Source organism: Humulus lupulus, chromosome X, assembly GCF_963169125.1.
Source record: "Humulus lupulus chromosome X, drHumLupu1.1, whole genome shotgun sequence".
Lineage (NCBI taxonomy): Eukaryota > Viridiplantae > Streptophyta > Magnoliopsida > Rosales > Cannabaceae > Humulus > Humulus lupulus.
In genome coordinates this window covers 64,442,297-64,460,816 of record NC_084802.1, presented here as the reverse complement: position 1 = coordinate 64,460,816, position 18,520 = coordinate 64,442,297, and the positions used below count along the sequence as shown (strand labels likewise).

Genomic DNA, 18,520 nt, shown 5'->3' with positions numbered 1-18,520 from the left:
GTAGGCATTATCATTAAATCTAACCAATAGAATTAGAGTTTTTAAGCACATCATTTAGAGCTAATAACACGTAATTGTATGGACTTGTCAAGCGATGCGTCACCTAACTATAGGCGATGTGTCACCTACTAGCAGGCGATGCATCGCCTGCAACATCTCGTCTAGGTTTCAAGCTTTAGGCGATGAACGCTAGATAGACAGGTCTAACTTCTCAAAAGTGACCTTAAACACCTCAAAATGCTCTCAAAATTTTTTGGCATGCTTAGATATCTCATTGTACCAATTTAGGCCCATAATAGTCAATTATAAATTCATACAAAAAAATCTCATATTTTCACTTCAACTTAAGTGAAAATCGTTAAATGATTTACACCATTTTGTGTAAGACTACTTAACCATTATATTTAACCAATCTCGACACTAATCACTTACTCCTGTCTATAAATAGGGTTGTAGCCGTCTTTGTAAACGTAATACAACTTGAGCAAGCTAAAACACTGGCAAATTGTAAACCTGAGAAAACTTGAGATTTTGCAAGTTTCTGATTAATGTGTTGACTCATGGACTGAGCTTAATTGTGAGTCGAACCACGCAAAACCTCTTGTTTTGAATTCTCTTAAGCTCTTTTAATCCCGTTGATGAAAAGTTGTGTCAACAATAATTTTAATTGTATCAATCATGTGGCAAAGACACATCAAATTCGTTTAACTATGCGTCACATATGCAAATTTAACGGTGTTAACATATGGATAGTATCCGACGTATGTACGATAGTTACAGACGCACTGTTTTGGCAACATTGAGTATTTTCCCAATAAATTACTCTAAAATAATAATAATAAAATTAATAATTTGCATAAAATCACGTGAGTGTGGATTACACACCCATATTCACTTCAGTGGGTGGGTACTAAGAGTTAAAAGTTTTGAGGTTGTTATAATTCGAAACTTATAATTTTTTAGTTCTCCAACATCACAAAGTACAACAGGAGACGTGGTCACTCTATTCGCCTCTCGCTACCTCTCATCAAACCATATCCACATCACATACCTCTCTTTCCTTTTAAACCAACGAAATGAAACACATTTGAAATATTATAGATCAGACACACAGACACAAACACATTAATTGGAAAAAAAACCATCTTCTTCCTCCTTTTCTTTCTCTAACTAGAAATATATATTTTGTTACTAACTGCAACATTATCAGTGTAATCAATGGCCCAAACCATGTTACTAAGCTCCAGCTCTGTCTCAAATTGTCATGTGGTTGATCTAAAGAGAGACCCTTTACTTCAAATCCGAGTTCAGAGACTCAAGGCTAACCCATTTTCTCAAAGTCTCACTTACAATCCACTCACCTCTTCTTCCAAATCTCCTGCAGTTTCGACCGTTTTTGCTCTCTTCAAATCGAAGACCAAAGCCCCTGCCAAGAAGGTAAAAGACTTCTAGATTTTTTTTAATATATATTATTTTTTCTAAGTGGTAGTAAGAACTTGATTTTGAATCGTAAATTTGATCTTTTTATTTTACTTGATTCAATATATATTTATATATATATATATATATTATATATATAATAGGTTGTGAAGTCGAAGCCAAAGGTTGAAGATGGTTTGTTTGGAACCTCAGGGGGTATTGGTTTTACAAAGCAGAATGAGCTCTTCGTTGGTCGTGTTGCCATGATTGGGTTCGCCGTGAGTATTTTCTCTTACATCTAGTTTATTACTTTTGCTTAAGAGTGAGTATTGCAGTTAATACAAACCACTTCAATAGAGCTAGAAAATTCACTCTGTTTCATAGAAAAAGATAACAAAACTATTGATTTGCTCAGTAATGAAGTCTGTTGGTATTTGTTGTTGTTGTTTAAGAGTGTAATTTTTGGGTGCAGGCATCGATATTGGGAGAAGCAATTACTGGAAAAGGAATTCTACAACAACTAAATCTGGAAACTGGAATTCCCATTTATGAAGCAGAACCTCTTCTTCTGTTCTTCATCCTGTTTACCCTGCTTGGAGCCATTGGAGCTTTGGGTGACCGTGGTCAATTCGTCGACGACCCTCCTACCGGAATCGAAGGGGCAGTCATTCCTCCAGGCAAAAGCCTCAGAGCTGCCTTGGGACTTAAGGAAGGAGGTACTGCCTGAATTATCATACCCCATTTATTATACAAATAAAGAATTTTGCTACTCTGCAAAAGAATACATATATATTACATTAAAATTTGTGGTTCTTTATAGGTCCCCTGTTTGGATTTACAAAGGCAAATGAGCTTTTCGTTGGAAGATTGGCTCAACTGGGATTTGCATTCTCTTTAATCGGAGAAATCATAACTGGGAAGGGAGCATTGGCGCAGCTTAACATTGAGACTGGAGTTCCTATCAATGAAATTGAGCCTCTGGTGTTGTTCAACGTTCTCTTCTTCTTCATTGCGGCACTGAATCCCGGGACTGGTAAATTTGTCACCGATGTCGATGAAGAAGACTAAGATGCCTACCTAGCTTCTGTTCTTTAAATTTTCCTTCATTAAAACCATCTTGATTGTAATATGTGCTCAGAAATTTAGTAGTTTTATTTCTCATTACCCTTTTGCAAAGGCTTTTTTTTTAACTCAATACTGATCAGTCGTTTAAAGCATCGGATAAGAGACCACGTGTGGTAAAGAAGTGAAGTGAAGAATCCAAAATGAACTGATTAATAAATTTATAGATATCAAACTAACTACTAAAAAAAATCATTTACACAATTATAAAGTAAAGTAAAAAAAGAATTAATAAATAAATTAGGAAAAAAAGGCACAAAATTATTACAAATCCTAATATATTTCATAAATATACACTAATTAGCTAAAAGGCGAAAATCCGAAAATATATTTAGGAAAAAAATTATAACACATAATTTTGATGCATAAAAATGAAAAAGAAAAAAAAATACACTATCTGTTTGTTTTGATTGACAACGATCGGAACCCCAATATATATATATATATATATATATTTCGAGTTTTACGGTTCTAAACTTTCAAATATTGAAATAGAATACAAACACTCCAATATTTATATATTTATATAATAGCTCAAAACTAATGTTTAAGACATGAAAATACCTTAGAGCCACTGTAAGTGTGGTTGGCATCGAAAGAGGGGCGGAGAAGCTCTCTCATTCATGAAGACGAAGATAAATGAGATCTGAGCTTATATATATATATATAGATTTATAGGTGTCAGTTAATCACTAACGCCTGTAGAATATTGGAGACCATTTATAGGTGTCACGTGAAGTATGTCTTTTAGTACTAAGAGCACATGTATAATGGAAGAACTCCATTTTTTTAAATACATCCTTCAATAATACATTTTTTTTTATTTTACCTCTAAGTTTTACATTATAAAATATATCAACTTTTTTATATATTTCTCTACATCAATTAAATATTATATCTTTAAACATATTTTATTAATTAAAATAAAATAACATAATTGAAAATAATAAATATATATATACTAAATGGGAGAGAAAAAGTTTATAAAGAAAAATAATAATATTAAAATATTATATAAATGTTATATAAATGTAGATATGGATTAATTAGAGTTTGTGCATAGCTATTATAAATATATGTATAAAGGAGCTGATGGAAGATGTTTTTGTGAGTTTTAGCTAAATATTTTAAAGAAAGTGTATTACAAAATACACTACAAAACATTTTTTTTTATAATTTACCTCAAACTTTTATATTATACCATACATCAGCTTCTCTATTTTTTCTCTACGTCGTTTCTCTATTTTTTCTCTACGTCATTTAAATATTATATTTTTTAAAAATATTTTATTCATTTTAAGAAATAAAATAATTAAATATAATAGTATTACACTTATATATATACAAAAGTTTATAAAAAAATAATAAAATATTTATAACTTGATGAATAGTGTTTCACTGCATATAGAGAAATAATATTCATTTAGGTAAAAGAATATAATTTTACTTCACCTATTGGAAGACTATTTAACAATTTTTTCTCTATATTATAAAGAATTATATATTTTACAGAACACTGTTTGATCAAATGACGTTACTGTTGGAAAATTAGGTGTTTTAAAACTATTTTATGTGGTATTTTGAGACTTGATTTTTATTAAGAAATACTTATAATTAGTAAAATATCTTTGGAGATTTGTGTTCTTCTCCACGAGTACATAAAAATCAATTATTAATATGCTCAAAATGATTACAGGGTAAATAAGAAATTGTCACCTAAAGTTGGTAACATGAGAATGAGAAATAGCGGGATTTGGCGTAGTCCCACATGGAAAAAGTCGTTACCTCACAAAGGGTATATAGAAGTTCATATCTTTAGCTTGGTAAGTTGATAAGCAAGGAGACTCTCTCCTGCACGTGCATGAGTGCAAATCATCATGGGGTGAAAGCGTATGTGACTTGTCTGCACTCGAGCGTCTTGTGGGCACGAATGCAACCTTGGAAGCCTAGTCTGCGATGGACTTTTTTTGCAACCCAAAATTTATTTTTTCTTGAAAAATTGACAAGAACATTATAGAATACTCTAGAAACGAAACTGGAAGATCTCATTTTACCATACACAAAAAATGTATTTAATTAAATTGATTTTGGGGGTAGTTGTCCGAAATTGATTGGAATTAATGTTGCAACTAATTGCTTGATTCTCAAGCAGTTACTTGATTTCGATTGCTTGAATATCAAGCAGATTTTAGAATTAATGGCGCAATTAAATGTATTATTCCCTTGAAATTATAAATAGAGAGTTTCTTTTCATTGTTCAACACACCAAAAATACGGATTCTCTTATCTTATTGTTAACCGAGATTTTCGGCAACTATATTAATGAATACTATTTGCTAGTGATAATAATGAAAATAGGAAATCGACACGAGGTTTTTACGTGGTTGGGGCGTTAACTAGCCTTAGTCCACGAGTCCATATATTAGAGCAAGAAGAAGCTTTTACAATGGAGTTTTCTGGCTATATCTGGACAGAGTCTCTGCCCTTTTCTTTTTTCTCCTTCTTTTCCTGTTGTCCTCAGCTCATATTTATAAGCTGAGGGGGTCATCGGGTCTGGGCCGCATCCGACCCAGGCCCATCAGAGGAAAGTGTAGAGGGGCCCTTTCTAGTGAAGGCCCAATACAAAAACATATACAATGCTCATAATACAAACCAGCTAAGGCCCAATTAGTTGACCTGAGACACCAGCCTTCGCCCGACAAAACGGCGCTTGGGTTCTGATCACTTCGAGTCACGAGGCTGATTCAGGAGACAAGACTGGTCAGGGTACTTGGCTGCGCAGTCCTGACATATCAGTGGACAATCCCAATGCTGCCTTTTCTGCAGGCGAAAAGTGGGGGGACAATGCCCACGCGAACTGAGGCGGTCTCAGGATCCTGGGCGCCCGGCCCTTCAACTGGGGAGGAGGCGATCCAGGTCCGTTTACCTTCGGCCTGCTACATTTACCTCGGGCCCGGATCATTCCAGGCTCTGGGACGGGGACGCGTAAGCCGCGACGCCCCGGGCGCCCCGGACATCCTCGGGACATTCCAAGCTGAAGATGAACCTGGAGGGACATCCCGGACCCTTCCAAATGGGCCCAATCTGGAGTTCCTGGGCCAGGCCCGAATGCCGAGTCGGTCCACTGACCGCGGCCCAGTGCGAAGGCCCAAAGCCCTTCCAGGAAATGGAGATAACACCTATTATATTCCTTCTATCCTTCTCTCAGTCATTGGTTGAAGCTCACTCTAAGTTCAATCCATCAGGTAGTCGAAGCTATCTTTGTACTGAGCCAGATCTCGGTGGTGTTCTTAGACGTTGTTCAATTTGTTAGGAGGAGAAGCAAAGGTACTTAACTACTGCTTATAAACCGTTTTATCCTAGGAGACAAACACTATAGCAATCCTATAACAATCGATGAGAAAGCGTAATTGTTTTAAGATATAGTGCGGTACATAGACTCGGTTTGGTTACAAAAGTAGTATCTATGATATATGCTTTTATTATTTCTGTAATTTTCATTGCTTATTTAGAATTATATTGAATTATAAATTCTTCTTTTCTTCAATTTTTCTTTATTTTTAACAATATACATATGGTTGATTATTTTCGTTAATGTACAATATAACATGTATTTTTCCTAACAGGACCATGCCTCACTTCAACTTGCATTTTCATAATTTCGTTCTTTCCTTCAACTCAAATACTAAATCCACTTTATGTGCTTGGTCTGAGCATGGAGAGCTGAATTTGTACATTCGAGTAGCCTACTTAAGTTGTCACACAACATAATTGGTGTTCTAGGGGAAAGATAATGGGATCTTTTTAAAATATGGGGTTTTAAATTTGAAGATATAAAAATATGGCATTACCATAGATTTAACTTTAAGAAAATTAACTTTAAAAAAATCAATAACTAATACGGTTTTTTCAAAATGTCATTAATAAATAATACAAATTAAATGTAAAAAACTATGGCTTAATTTTGAATTTAACTATTTTTATGGGAAAGAACAAGCCATATATTTAAAAATTAAAAAAAAAAGTCCTAAAAATATTAACAATTCAAAATTCTCGTAAAAAAAATTAAATGGAAAAAAAAAGTCATATACTATGTAATTTCCACAAAGATAATTTCAGTAGTTAAAGCCCCTCAGAGCACTTCCACTGGATGCTCTACTCCATCCTTTAAAATTCCTCCCCAAAACACACATTTTTCTATTTTACATTTAAGTTTTATATTATACCATATATCAACTTCTCTATATATTTCTCTACATCATTTAAATATTATATCTTTAAACATATTTTATTAATTAAAGTAAAAAAAATAATTGAAAAAGAAAAAAAATAATAAATATATATACTAAATGGGAGAGAGAAAGCTTATAAAGAAAAATAATAATATTAAAATATTATATAAGGGATATGTAAATGTATATATGAATTAATTGGAGTTTGTACATAGCTATTATAAATATATGTATAAATGAGCTGATGGAATATGTTTTTGTGAATTTTAGCTAAATATTATAGAGAAAGTGTATTACAAAATACACCGCCAAAACATATATTTTTTTTTATAATTTACCTCAAACTTTTACATTATACCATGCATCAGCTTCTCTATTTTTTCTCTACATCATTTAAATATTATATTTTTTAAAAATATTTTATTCATTTTAAGAAATAAAATAATTAAATATAATAGTATCACACTCATATATATACAAAAGTTTATAAAAAAATAATAAAATATTTATAGCTTGATGAATAGTGTTTCACTACATATAGAAAAATCATATTCATTCAGGTAAAAAAAATATAACTTTACATCACCCATTGGAAGACAATTTAATAATTTTTTCTCTATATTATAAAAAATTAGACATTTTATCTCCTCCATTGGGAGTGCTCTAAGATTCTGTCTATATTCAGCCTCACTATTGTTTTTGGAAATGGTAACTTGCTCTTTTTACCCAAACTCCAAGGCACAAAAATTCAACATGGTGGTCCATCTTTTGTCACCATGGGACTAAAATATTGAGAAAGCCAACGAGTAAGGGTGCTTATCTGATCCAATGCAACCTTTTTAACTCTAACCAATTCAAACTAATCCAATCAAATCCAATCCAATTACAATTGATAATTAGATTGAATTGGTTATTTTAATCAATTCTTTTATCTTTTAACCTGAATTTTAATATTAAAGAGATTAACAAATATAAAATCCTACGAAAAAAATATAAAAAACTAAACACTGTTTAGTAATAATACTACATTAATACCTTAAAATTACCACATTAAAGTCCTCAACATGTTGAGTTTACAACTTAAATATTAAGTTTACAACACAGTCATTAAAATTTAAAACTAATAAGTCTCAAACCAATAAGTAAAGTGCTAACATAGTATGAAAACAACAACAATAACATCTGCAAAATGCTAACATAGCATCAAAACAACACAATAATAACATCTGCAAATTCCAATCCCAATAATAACATCTGTTGGAAATATATGGCATTACACTTTGTAAATCAACAATTAATAATGTGAATAGTTTAATGTTTGGAACCCTAAATGCTAAACAAGAACCTTATTCAAAGGATGAATGCAAATCTTGATAATCAAATAAACATGCTCATAGTATAAATGACTATTGTTACACCCATATTTCGAGATAAGAAGTTATGACCCCGAAAACTGGGCTCATCAGGTGTGAGCTCGAAATATATGCGGTCATCATATGATAATATACTCGGACCTCTTTGAAGTAAACAACGACCTCGAGGATGTATAGTGTAATGCCCCAAATTTCCTAATAAGGTTTAGGACCTTGGTTAGGAGGGCGGGAGGGCCATAATTGATTTATTATGGTATTTAATGATTATATGCATGTTTACGTGAGTTATATTATTATATGATGGTGAATGCATGCATATGGGTTCATATGTTAATTATGAGGACATTTTGGTAATTTGGCCGCTGTGGGCATAATTGTGTATTTTGGGTGCATGGTTGTGATTAATTAATATAGCCATATTATAAGGTGGATGGGTTCGAGTTATTCGGTATGAGACGATCATGGGATGTAAGTGTTCGGTCTAGTCATAACGGGTTTAAGTTCGGGGCTCGGGGTGAGTCTCGGGGTCATTTTGATGATTAGAGCATTATTGGGAATAAAAGGGTAATGGGATATGATTTATTGGTATTTGAGAATGTTGTGAATAATGGGAATTGGAGAGTGTTAATTATAATTAACGTGATAGGCGGGAAAGGACGGTTTTACCCTCGGAAGTCTTTAGAGGGATTTAATTGGCCTAGGGGCATTATGGTCTTTTGATCTTAAGGATTTGTATCAGCCTTAGAGTTTTAGAAGGCTATGGAATAGTTAAAACAGAGCATCATTATCCTCAACCTTCTCCCTCACCCATACACCATTTCTCCTTCATCTTCCTTTCAAATTTTGAGAGCCATCTTGAGGAGTTAAGTTAGGAGATCCAAGGTGGGAGCTTAGGAACTTGATTCAGCCATTAAAGGGGATTCAAAATCAAGTTTGAGGTGAGTTCCAGTCATGAATTTTATGGTGTGCTCTGTTTTGGGCTTTAATTTTCAGCTTGTAAATCTCTTGTAGAAAGTTTGGATTAATAGAAGTTTGGTTGATGTTTAACTTGGGTTATGATGAGGGTGAGTTGTAGATGATGTTTGGTGGTTGAATTGGGTGTTAAGTTGAGGTTTGGGATAGGTTTGAAGGGCTGGTTTCTAGGGAAAACGCAGGGGAAGTCGAGCTGGTGCGTGCTGAGTTTTTGGCTGGTCTAGGTTAAGCGCCGCGGCATGGATGTGGTGCGCCGCGACCCTTGGCGTGTGACAGAGAAGGCTGCCTCTGTTTGAGGGGTGCGCCGCGGCGCAGCTGGGGAGGGTCGTGGCCCTTAGTGGCTTTTTGGCCAGAAATGTGTTTTTAGCTTGGGGATTCAAGCCTTAGGCCTCGGGGACGAACCTATTACCCGGTTGAGTGGTGTTTGATGTCCCGGAGCCTAGGTATTGGTTTGGGAACTTATGTTGATCATTTTTATTGATGGTATCCTATATTTGGTTATGACTAGGTGACCGCTAAAGGACTAAAAGTTGATCGTTCTCAAGGGTCGTTCTTTTAATCATCCTAGCTTGACTCTGAGATAAGAAAACTGCACCCTGTGTATATGAGACATGCATGGCTATTATTGATGCATGTTGGTTGATTATTGAGTATGACATGCATGGCTATTCTTGATGCATGTTGGTTGACTATTGAACGTGACATGCATGGCTATCATTGGTGCATGTTGGATTGTTGAATATAATGCATGAGAAACATGTGACTAGGACATGCTTTGAGTACTGATTATGATGCTGTTCAGAGCTTGTGCCTCTGGGTTTGTGCATGGTCCTAATTGTATTAATACTTGTTGAGTAAGCATGTTGAATATCTTGTGTATGGATTTTGGACCGACCCTAAAGTCGATGAACATGCATTGAATGGCTCTATGGCATTAATGCTGGACCGACCCTAAAGTCGATGAACATGCATTGAATGGCTCTATGGCATTAATGCTGGACTGACCCTAAAGTCGATGAACTTATAAGCGCTTGCCTGGTCTAAGACCAGATGTTCATAGCCAGGGCATATGGCTCCGGTGACTGTTTGTCACATGGCTAGGGGACACTGTCCATAGTTACGACTCTAGAGTCGGGAGGAAGGTTATGTTGGTGACCATTCACCATGCACCTGTCCTGATCGAACTTATGAAAGGATAACCTATCAGTTAAGCCCTGGTGATCCTATCATCACATGGCTAAAGGGTGTTGCCCCCACATTTGTGACTCTTGTGTTAGTCACCTATTTGTTTGGACTGTTGGTCCTGAATAATCAATACAATTACTGTTGATATTATATCATGTTATATTGTGTTTTCTTACTGGGCTTCGGCTCACGGGTGCTATGTGGTGCAGGTAAAGGCAAAAGGAAGCTGGACCATCCTTGAGTTGGAGAGCTTAGGTGATGACGTATACATATGCAGCTGCTTGTCCGCCACGGCCGAGGTTTAAAGAGGAACTAGGGTTGAACCCTGTTTTGCCGCTTAGAACGGCCTGTTGTAAATACTTTTCTGTAATAGACTCTGAAACTATGTTTTTGGGATCCCAATGTATATATTGAACTTTCTAGTGAAACGTTACATCTTAACCAAAAATTTTAATCCCTAAACCGCTAATCATACTTAGTTCACGATTTTGGCCAAATAACTCGATTAGCGAGTTTAGCACTGTTTACAAGGCACACCGTAACGGTCCCAGGAGTTGGGGCGTTACATATAGTCTCGAATATACTCTGAGCTTGCAATGGCATGGTGTGACGCTTGTATATACTTCTCCCTAATTGCCTTTAGGTGAGATGGCACGAGCTCGAGAAGTGTAGGCTCGAATGTGACAACATCGTCAACATCTACTTGTTCCGAGCATAGGCGAAGCTAAGTGGCGAGCTCGTGATTGACTGATAGTCTCGGTGAGTTCAATGCCAACTGCTGATCTCGAAGATTTGATGAATCCCATGTCCGAGTTAATTAGTTACGTGTGAATATGTTTATTGTTGTACAATCCCAATATTTAAGGGATATCATTTAATCTATTATCCGATCCCATTTTTCATGGGACGTTTCCGTATATAAAGGAAATAATGCATTAAATAAATATCTTCCCGAAATATGTGGGAATGAATTCTGCAAACATTCCCTATAAATAGAGAAGGAAACACCATTTGTAAGAGATCGATAGATTGATTCTCGAGGGAAAGCTCTGGGCAACTATTCTCTAAAAAGTTTCCAGAAAACCTCCACAAGTCTTAATAATATAGACTCGTGGACTAGGCAGATTTAACTACTGAACCACGTAAAAAACCTGTTGTGTCCATATTTATTCATTTCCTCCAATATTTTCTTGTTTAATTGCTCTCCAATTTAAGTTGATGAAAAACGGCGTCAACAGTTTGGTGCTTTCATTGAGAGCCATTAAACAGTATGTGTGTGAGTCTATTCAGTCAGAAAGCCTCTCGAATCAATAATGGCTGCAAATGATCCCAATGTTCATGAGGAGGAAATTTTAGATGAAACTGAATACCCCCAGCGCCCTGGAAAGCAGCCTATGGTGAATTCGGATCCTGATGAGAGGAGTGGTTCATTCGACTCTCAGGGACCACATTCTCCCAAGGACGACGAGGACATGTACTACAATCCTAAACGATACGTCCCAATAGTGGAACTCCAAAACTGTCAACTGCAGTTGGCAGTAGCCAAGAAACGCAACGAAGAGCTAGCCAGACTAGTTGCTGAAGCGCAGGCGGCTCAGGCTCCACCTCCGCCAGATGTCTAGGCTCCGCCTCCACGGGATGTTCACATTCCACCACGTAGGCCTCGAGGACGATCGCGTAAAAATGCAGCCACCCGAAGAGCGAAGCAACCTCTGCCGCCAGCAGAGCAACCTGCTCCGCCAAGATCTCGGAGAAGTAATTGGGCTGAAGGTCATGCCAACCCAACTGCGGAGGCACTGGCCGGATTAGGGAATAATCGAGCTCCCTCGGAGGCTCGGACCCGAAATCCTGGTACCACGCAAAACATGGCAGAACCTGATAAAGCAAACTCAGGGCCTTCTAGGCCCCGTAACGGATGGAAGCCACCATCGCCAATAAGGCACCCCTCACCAGTTCGGAGTGATGCTCAACCGGCCCATGGTGACAAGGAAAGGCGAGCTGGGCAAAGGCGAGGGAATGGGGAAACTGCTAGGGAGCATTGGGGTCCCAATCCCGCGAGAATCCAAATGTCTCAATCTCAAACTGTTGAGACAAGGCGACAAGCAAGAAACTCATCTCGAAATAATCGTGCAACGAGTCATGCCAGCGAAGGCTTGGGTGACACCAGGTCTGTGAGCATATACGACCAGGAACCTAGGAACACTGGAAATCGAAGAAATCACCCAGATTTACGGGAGCATCTAAACCATAATTGGGGGCGTGATAATCCATCAAATCCAGATCTGAGAGATCATTTCAATGGGCGTAAGCACCCTGCGCCGAGGCGCGAAACTGGAGTTGTAATTAATGATAACCAATTCCCACTGATTCAAGTCAGACCCCCCGTAGATCCAGTCCAAGAAAGTATTGAGCAGTTGGAAAGAGCATTCAGGCTCTTACAAAACAAATGAAGCTGGGAAAGGGACGAAGAGTTCGATGAAGAATGATGGACCCAAAACGGGTATGTTTTAAAAATTTATACTCCCACGCGCACGAATCATATATGGAATATAGTGTTCGTGTAAGCACGAGATTGAACCCAAAGGAGTTGTCTAAAATAAAAAAGAAAACTATTTTAAACCAAAATTAATAAATTCTAACCTAGCTCCAAAGATTGATGAGTTTTAATGTTATGAACATAAAATAAAAGATTGAAAATAAAGTTATTTAAGAGAATAAAAATAAACCAATAATGATTAGAAAATAAGTGTTAAAAGAAAAGATTATTAAGATATTAGAATCCACAAAATGTAAGTTTAATAATATTTATTAGTATATTGATTCCAAAGTTTTAGTGATAGTTAAAATAATTCAAACTATCATTTTTCAAATAGATTTATAATTTTAAGCACAAGTTACTTCTAAAAAGATAGGATTTTTCTTCACTTTTCAAAAATTATATTTCAAAGTATTTAATGTGAATCAACCTAATGAAACAACAAAAAATCAAATAACATTATTTATAAGGCAAAACATAATATTTTTGTTCTAAGCATGGATGTGTACAATTTAATGACATATCTTACACAAAGAATATTATGTTTTTTGCAAAATGAAGAACAAAGTGCATATTATCTAACAATCCAAATTATGAGATATTAAAGATGAAAGACAAATATGAAGAAGAAAAATCCATAAACTTTGTTGCATTACAAGGGAAATCAACATACAACATAAATATTACCTAGTTACAAGTTGCTTCATCATGATCTTAATAATCTTATGAAAAAGATTAGAAGCACATAATTAGAGTATAAATTACAAAATAAATGACATACATACTTGGAAATGCTCTTGAAAAACCTAAAATGGAAGAGAGAATGGTAGAGAGAAAATGGGAGAAAAGAAGATGGTAACCAAAAAATTAAGCACACTCAAAATGGTCTTGAAATTCCATATTTATAGCCAAAATGAGATTATTAAAATAATCAATTTAAATTAATTAAATTGGTTAGATTAAATAAATAAAATAAATATGGTATGTAGAGATAAATTAGAGGGTGTAATGATGATGTTGTGGTGAAAAATGTGTAGAAAAATAGGTAAAAAGTTGGCATTTTTTGGTATTATGGGACAAGGGAACAAGGAAAGGTGGCTAGGTGGGATGTGGCAGAGGACCAGGCGGCTGGGCGGTGTCTTAGGTTGGGGTGGTAGGTGGTTTCGGCTGGGCTTGGTTACTGGGTCGAATGGCTGGCAGCTGAGGAAATGAATGTGGGCCGAAGTGGTGGCCTGCTGAAGGTGGCATTCTTGTTGATGAGGGACTTGTTGCTGAGTGAAGGCTTGAATGGAGGAGCTGGTGAGGTGGATAGCAGGCGTACGGATTGCTGCTGGAAGGTTGACCGTTGAAGTGGAGATGGAAGGAAGGGGCAGTCTTCAGCTGGCTGGGTGATTGATGTTGGGCCGGCTGGGCTGAGGGTGGCAGGAGGAAAACGGGCTGGGCCAATTTCCTTTATTTTTTCCACAAAAATGCCACTTTTATTTTCTTTTCTCTTCTTTTTTCAAGCATAAAAATTACAAAGTACATCCTACAAAATAAGTAAATATTAAATTAGAATCAAATATTTTCAATTATAAAATAACTCATATTAAGTCCATGAAAATACTCATTGAAATTTAATTTACTTTGGCAATTAAGTTCAATAAAATCACATTTTTTAACTTATAATCTAACAATACAAATTTCAAATAATTAAACTACAACATATTATAATAAAATATCTATAAAAACACACAAAAAGATATAAAATCAAAATAAACCTAATAAATTCAAAATTACTTAAAAACTTAATAAATTACTTAAAAACTCAAGAATTAAGCAACAATTAGCACATAAAAAGTTGTAAAATAACTCTATTTTGTAGAGTTATCACACCCCCAAACTTAAAGTTTTGCTAGTCCTCAAGTAAAAGGAAAATTAAAACACATATTTTTTTTATTGGTGATATAAAAATGATTTTCTCAAAAATTGCACAATGAAAATAAATTTCAAAATTTATTATGAATAAAAGTTAAGCTTATGTAATTAATTAAATTGTCAATTTCGTTTTTTTTTAAAAAAAAAAAAATACAGGTTTTCATTAAAATTATTTTTCACTTAAACTTATAGGAAATAAGAGTGTTCTTATTATGAAAAATGTAATTGTTGTTATAAGCAAAATTGACTCAATAATTAAAGACAAAGATTTAAAATTATTCATATTTTTAAGAGAATTAAATTCAAACTCAATCAAGATTTTTATCATTGAAAATGAAAAAATATCACCAATTTTTTTTTTTTTTGAATTTTTATGAAAAAGAACAAATTTTTTTTTTTTTTTTACAAGACAAGAAAACAAATAAATATATATAAATATTCTTTTTTTTTTTTTTTTTAAACAAACATAAATTAAAACAAAAGTTAACACAAAACATAAAAAATAAAAACAACGCAAAACATAAACACAATAAATCAAACTATCCTTAATGATAATAACCATATAAATTCAATACCCCCAAACTTAATTTAAGCATTGTCCTCAATGTGTCAAAATATAAATATAAATTAAAATTGGCAAGAGTTTAGAGTTTAGAATGGTCGTACCTCGATATGGTGCATCGCTAAGAGAATAAAAGATCCAGCAAACAAAAATTTACTCACACATAAAACAAACAAAACAAATAAAACACAAGTTATCAAGATCAAATAGGAATCAAAGAGCATGGTAAACAGGGTCCTCAAGGAGGATCTCATCCACTTCATCGGTTTTTAACTCTAAAAATGGTTTTAATTTTTGTCCATTAACTTTAAATATATCACCATTTTTAGGATTTTCAATTTCAATAGCTCCATATGGAAAAACAATACGAACAATGTAAGGACCGGACCACCTAGAGCGTAACTTTCCCGGGAATAAATGCAAACGAGAGTTGTATAAAAGGACTTTCTGACCTGGAGAAAAATCTTTTATCAAAATATTTTTGTCATGGTAAAATTTCACGTGATCCTTATACTTTTTTGAATAGTCATATGCATCATTCCTAATTTCGTCTAGTTCATTTAGTTGAAGCTTTCGTTTCTCACCTGCTTTGTCTAAAGAAAAGTTTAATTGCTTAATTGCCCAAAAGGCTCTATGTTCTAACTCAATAGGTAAATGGCATGCCTTCCCATACACAAGTCTGTAGGGTGACATGCCAATGGGCGTTTTGTACGCGGTAAGATACGCCCATAATGCATCAATGAGTCTTAAGGACCAATCTTTCCTAGTTGGATTCACAGTTTTTTCTAAAATGTGCTTAACTTCCCTATTAGACACTTCAACTTGACCACTAGTTTGTGGGTGATATGGTGTTGAGACTTTATGCGTAATGCCATATTGTTTCATCAAATGTTCAAATGACTTATTACAAAAGTGTGTACCGTTGTCACTAATGATAGCACGTGGTGAACCAAAATGGGAAAATATATTTTCTTTCAAAAACCGAAGCATAATTTTGTGGTCATTAGTGTGGCATGCAATAGCTTCAACCCATTTAGACACATAATCAACTCCAAGAAGAATATAAAGATTACCAAAAGAGTTAGGAAATGGTCCCATAAAATCAATGCCCCAAACATCAAATATGTCAATAATAAGAATAGGATTTAAAGGCACCATGTTTCTTTTAGTTAAACTTCCTAACTTTTGGTAACGTTCACAAGCTTTACAATAAACATATGTATCATGAAAGATAGTAGGCCAATAAAAACCACATTGTAAAATTTTAGCAGCTGTTTTCTTACCACTAAAATGTCCTCCACATGCATGGTCATGAAAAAAAGATATAATTTTAGATTGGTCACAATTTGGAATGCATCTTCTAATTATTTGATCAGGGCAGTATTTAAACAAGTAAGGATCATCCCAAATAAAAAATTTCACCTCAGAATAGAATTTAGATTTATCATGCTTAGACCAATGAGATGGTATTTCTTTAGTGACCAAATAATTAACAATATCAGCATACCAAGGCAAGGAAGAAACATGCATCAATTGTTCATCAGGAAAAGTTTCAGTGATAGGAGTGGAGTCATGTATAGTTTCAACAACTAGTCTAGATAAATGATCAGCAACAACATTTTCAGATCCTTTTTTATCACGTATTTCTAAGTCGAATTCTTGTAAAAGCAGGATCCAACGGATCAAACGAGACTTAGCATCTTTTTTTTAAAAGAGTTATTTTAATGCAGCATGATCAGAATAAACAATAATTTTAGACCCTAACAAATAAGATCTAAATTTCTCCAATGCAAAAACAACATCAAGCAATTCTTTTTCAGTTGTGGAATAATTTAATTGAGCATCATTTAAAGTTTTACTGGCATAGTAAATTACATGAGGTATTTTTTCAAGTCTTTGTCCTAAGACAGTACCTATAGCATAATCAGAAGCATCACACATTATTTCAAAAGGTATTTTCCAATAAGGGGGTCGAATAATGGGTGCAGTTGTAACGACCCAAAATCACTAATATAGCTTAAGGGCATTGATTAGTGTCAGGAGGGCATAATTGACTTATGTGTGAATTTATTGATTTAATGCATGATTACATGATAAGCATGCTTGCACGATTATATGAATATAAATGTGATTAAATGTTATACTTGTGAGAACCACATTATTATGTGGGTAAATCTGCAGCAGGCGACTTGAGGCGATCCTAGCGAGCTAGATAGCGGGAAAGTCACAACGGGGCTTAATGCTTGAATTTGGACAAGTCAAGGGGTATTTCAGGTATCGGGTGGTTATTTAGATTACCGGGGTATGAAAATAAATAATTAGAGATATATTCGAGGTTAGGAAGTCTAGGTGGGAATATTGAGGAATTTTACCATTTTGCCGTCAGGGACGTTTCCGGTACCCTGAGCATTGGGATTAACTTGATTGCTTAAGGATAGACTTAAGAAGATTTCATAAAATAGTAGAACAAAATAAGACTGACTCTTTTCTCAACCCTTTTCTCTCTCTGATCTCTCAAGGAAAAACTCTGAGAATTTTGGAGGAATTGCTGAAATTTAAGCTGGGATTTCAGAAGAATTCAGATGGGAAATTAGAGGCTAGCTCAAGGATTATTCAGGGAACATTTAATCAAGGCTAAGGTAGGAGTTAAACTGTGTTTTGAAGTTAGAAACTTTGAGCTTTTGACTGAGTAATGAGGTGATTGTGATTTTGATGATAAGGGCAGAATTAAGGTGGAAAAGCTTGGGAATTGACTTGGATTCTCCTTTGAGAAGCGGTTCTGCAGCTGAGGTAAGCTCTAATCTAAGGTTTAATGGCTGAGTTATAGTGTTTTCATGGCTGGGTTTTGTATTCTTGAGTTGGAAAGTTTCAGTAATTGAAATGGGTTCTTGATGGGTTTCTAGCCTAGGTTTCAGCTAGGTTGTGTTGTTGGAATCTTGTGGGAAGTTTTTGGATAATTGAGTTTTGGAATTGAGGTAGTTTTGAGTGATTTTGCATGAGGTTTGAAAGTTAAAAATGGAGGTTTTTCTGGGTTCGAAGGGGTCGGGCCGCGACATAGTTCTTGGTGAACCGTGACCCTTCAAAGCTGATGTGTGCTGAGGAAGGAGGGCGGGCCGCGACATGGTCTGAGTAGGGTCGCGGCCCTAAGCTGCTTTTGGGCATTGGGAGGTTTCTGATTGGGGCCATGTCGCGACATGGGTGG

The 18,520-nt window shown here is 35.1% G+C and overlaps 1 protein-coding gene across 1 annotated transcript; it reads left to right on the top strand.

Moving 5' to 3' along the window:
• The first annotated feature begins 1,083 nt into the window (after positions 1-1,083).
• Positions 1,084-2,583, top strand: LOC133807158 (photosystem II 22 kDa protein, chloroplastic). The gene is made up of 4 exons (XM_062245330.1): positions 1,084-1,437; positions 1,584-1,697; positions 1,892-2,135; positions 2,240-2,583. Exons 1-4 carry the CDS (start codon positions 1,219-1,221, stop codon positions 2,485-2,487), a joined length of 825 nt encoding a protein of 274 aa, XP_062101314.1. The 5' UTR covers positions 1,084-1,218; the 3' UTR covers positions 2,488-2,583.
• Positions 2,584-18,520: the final 15,937 nt, after the last annotated feature.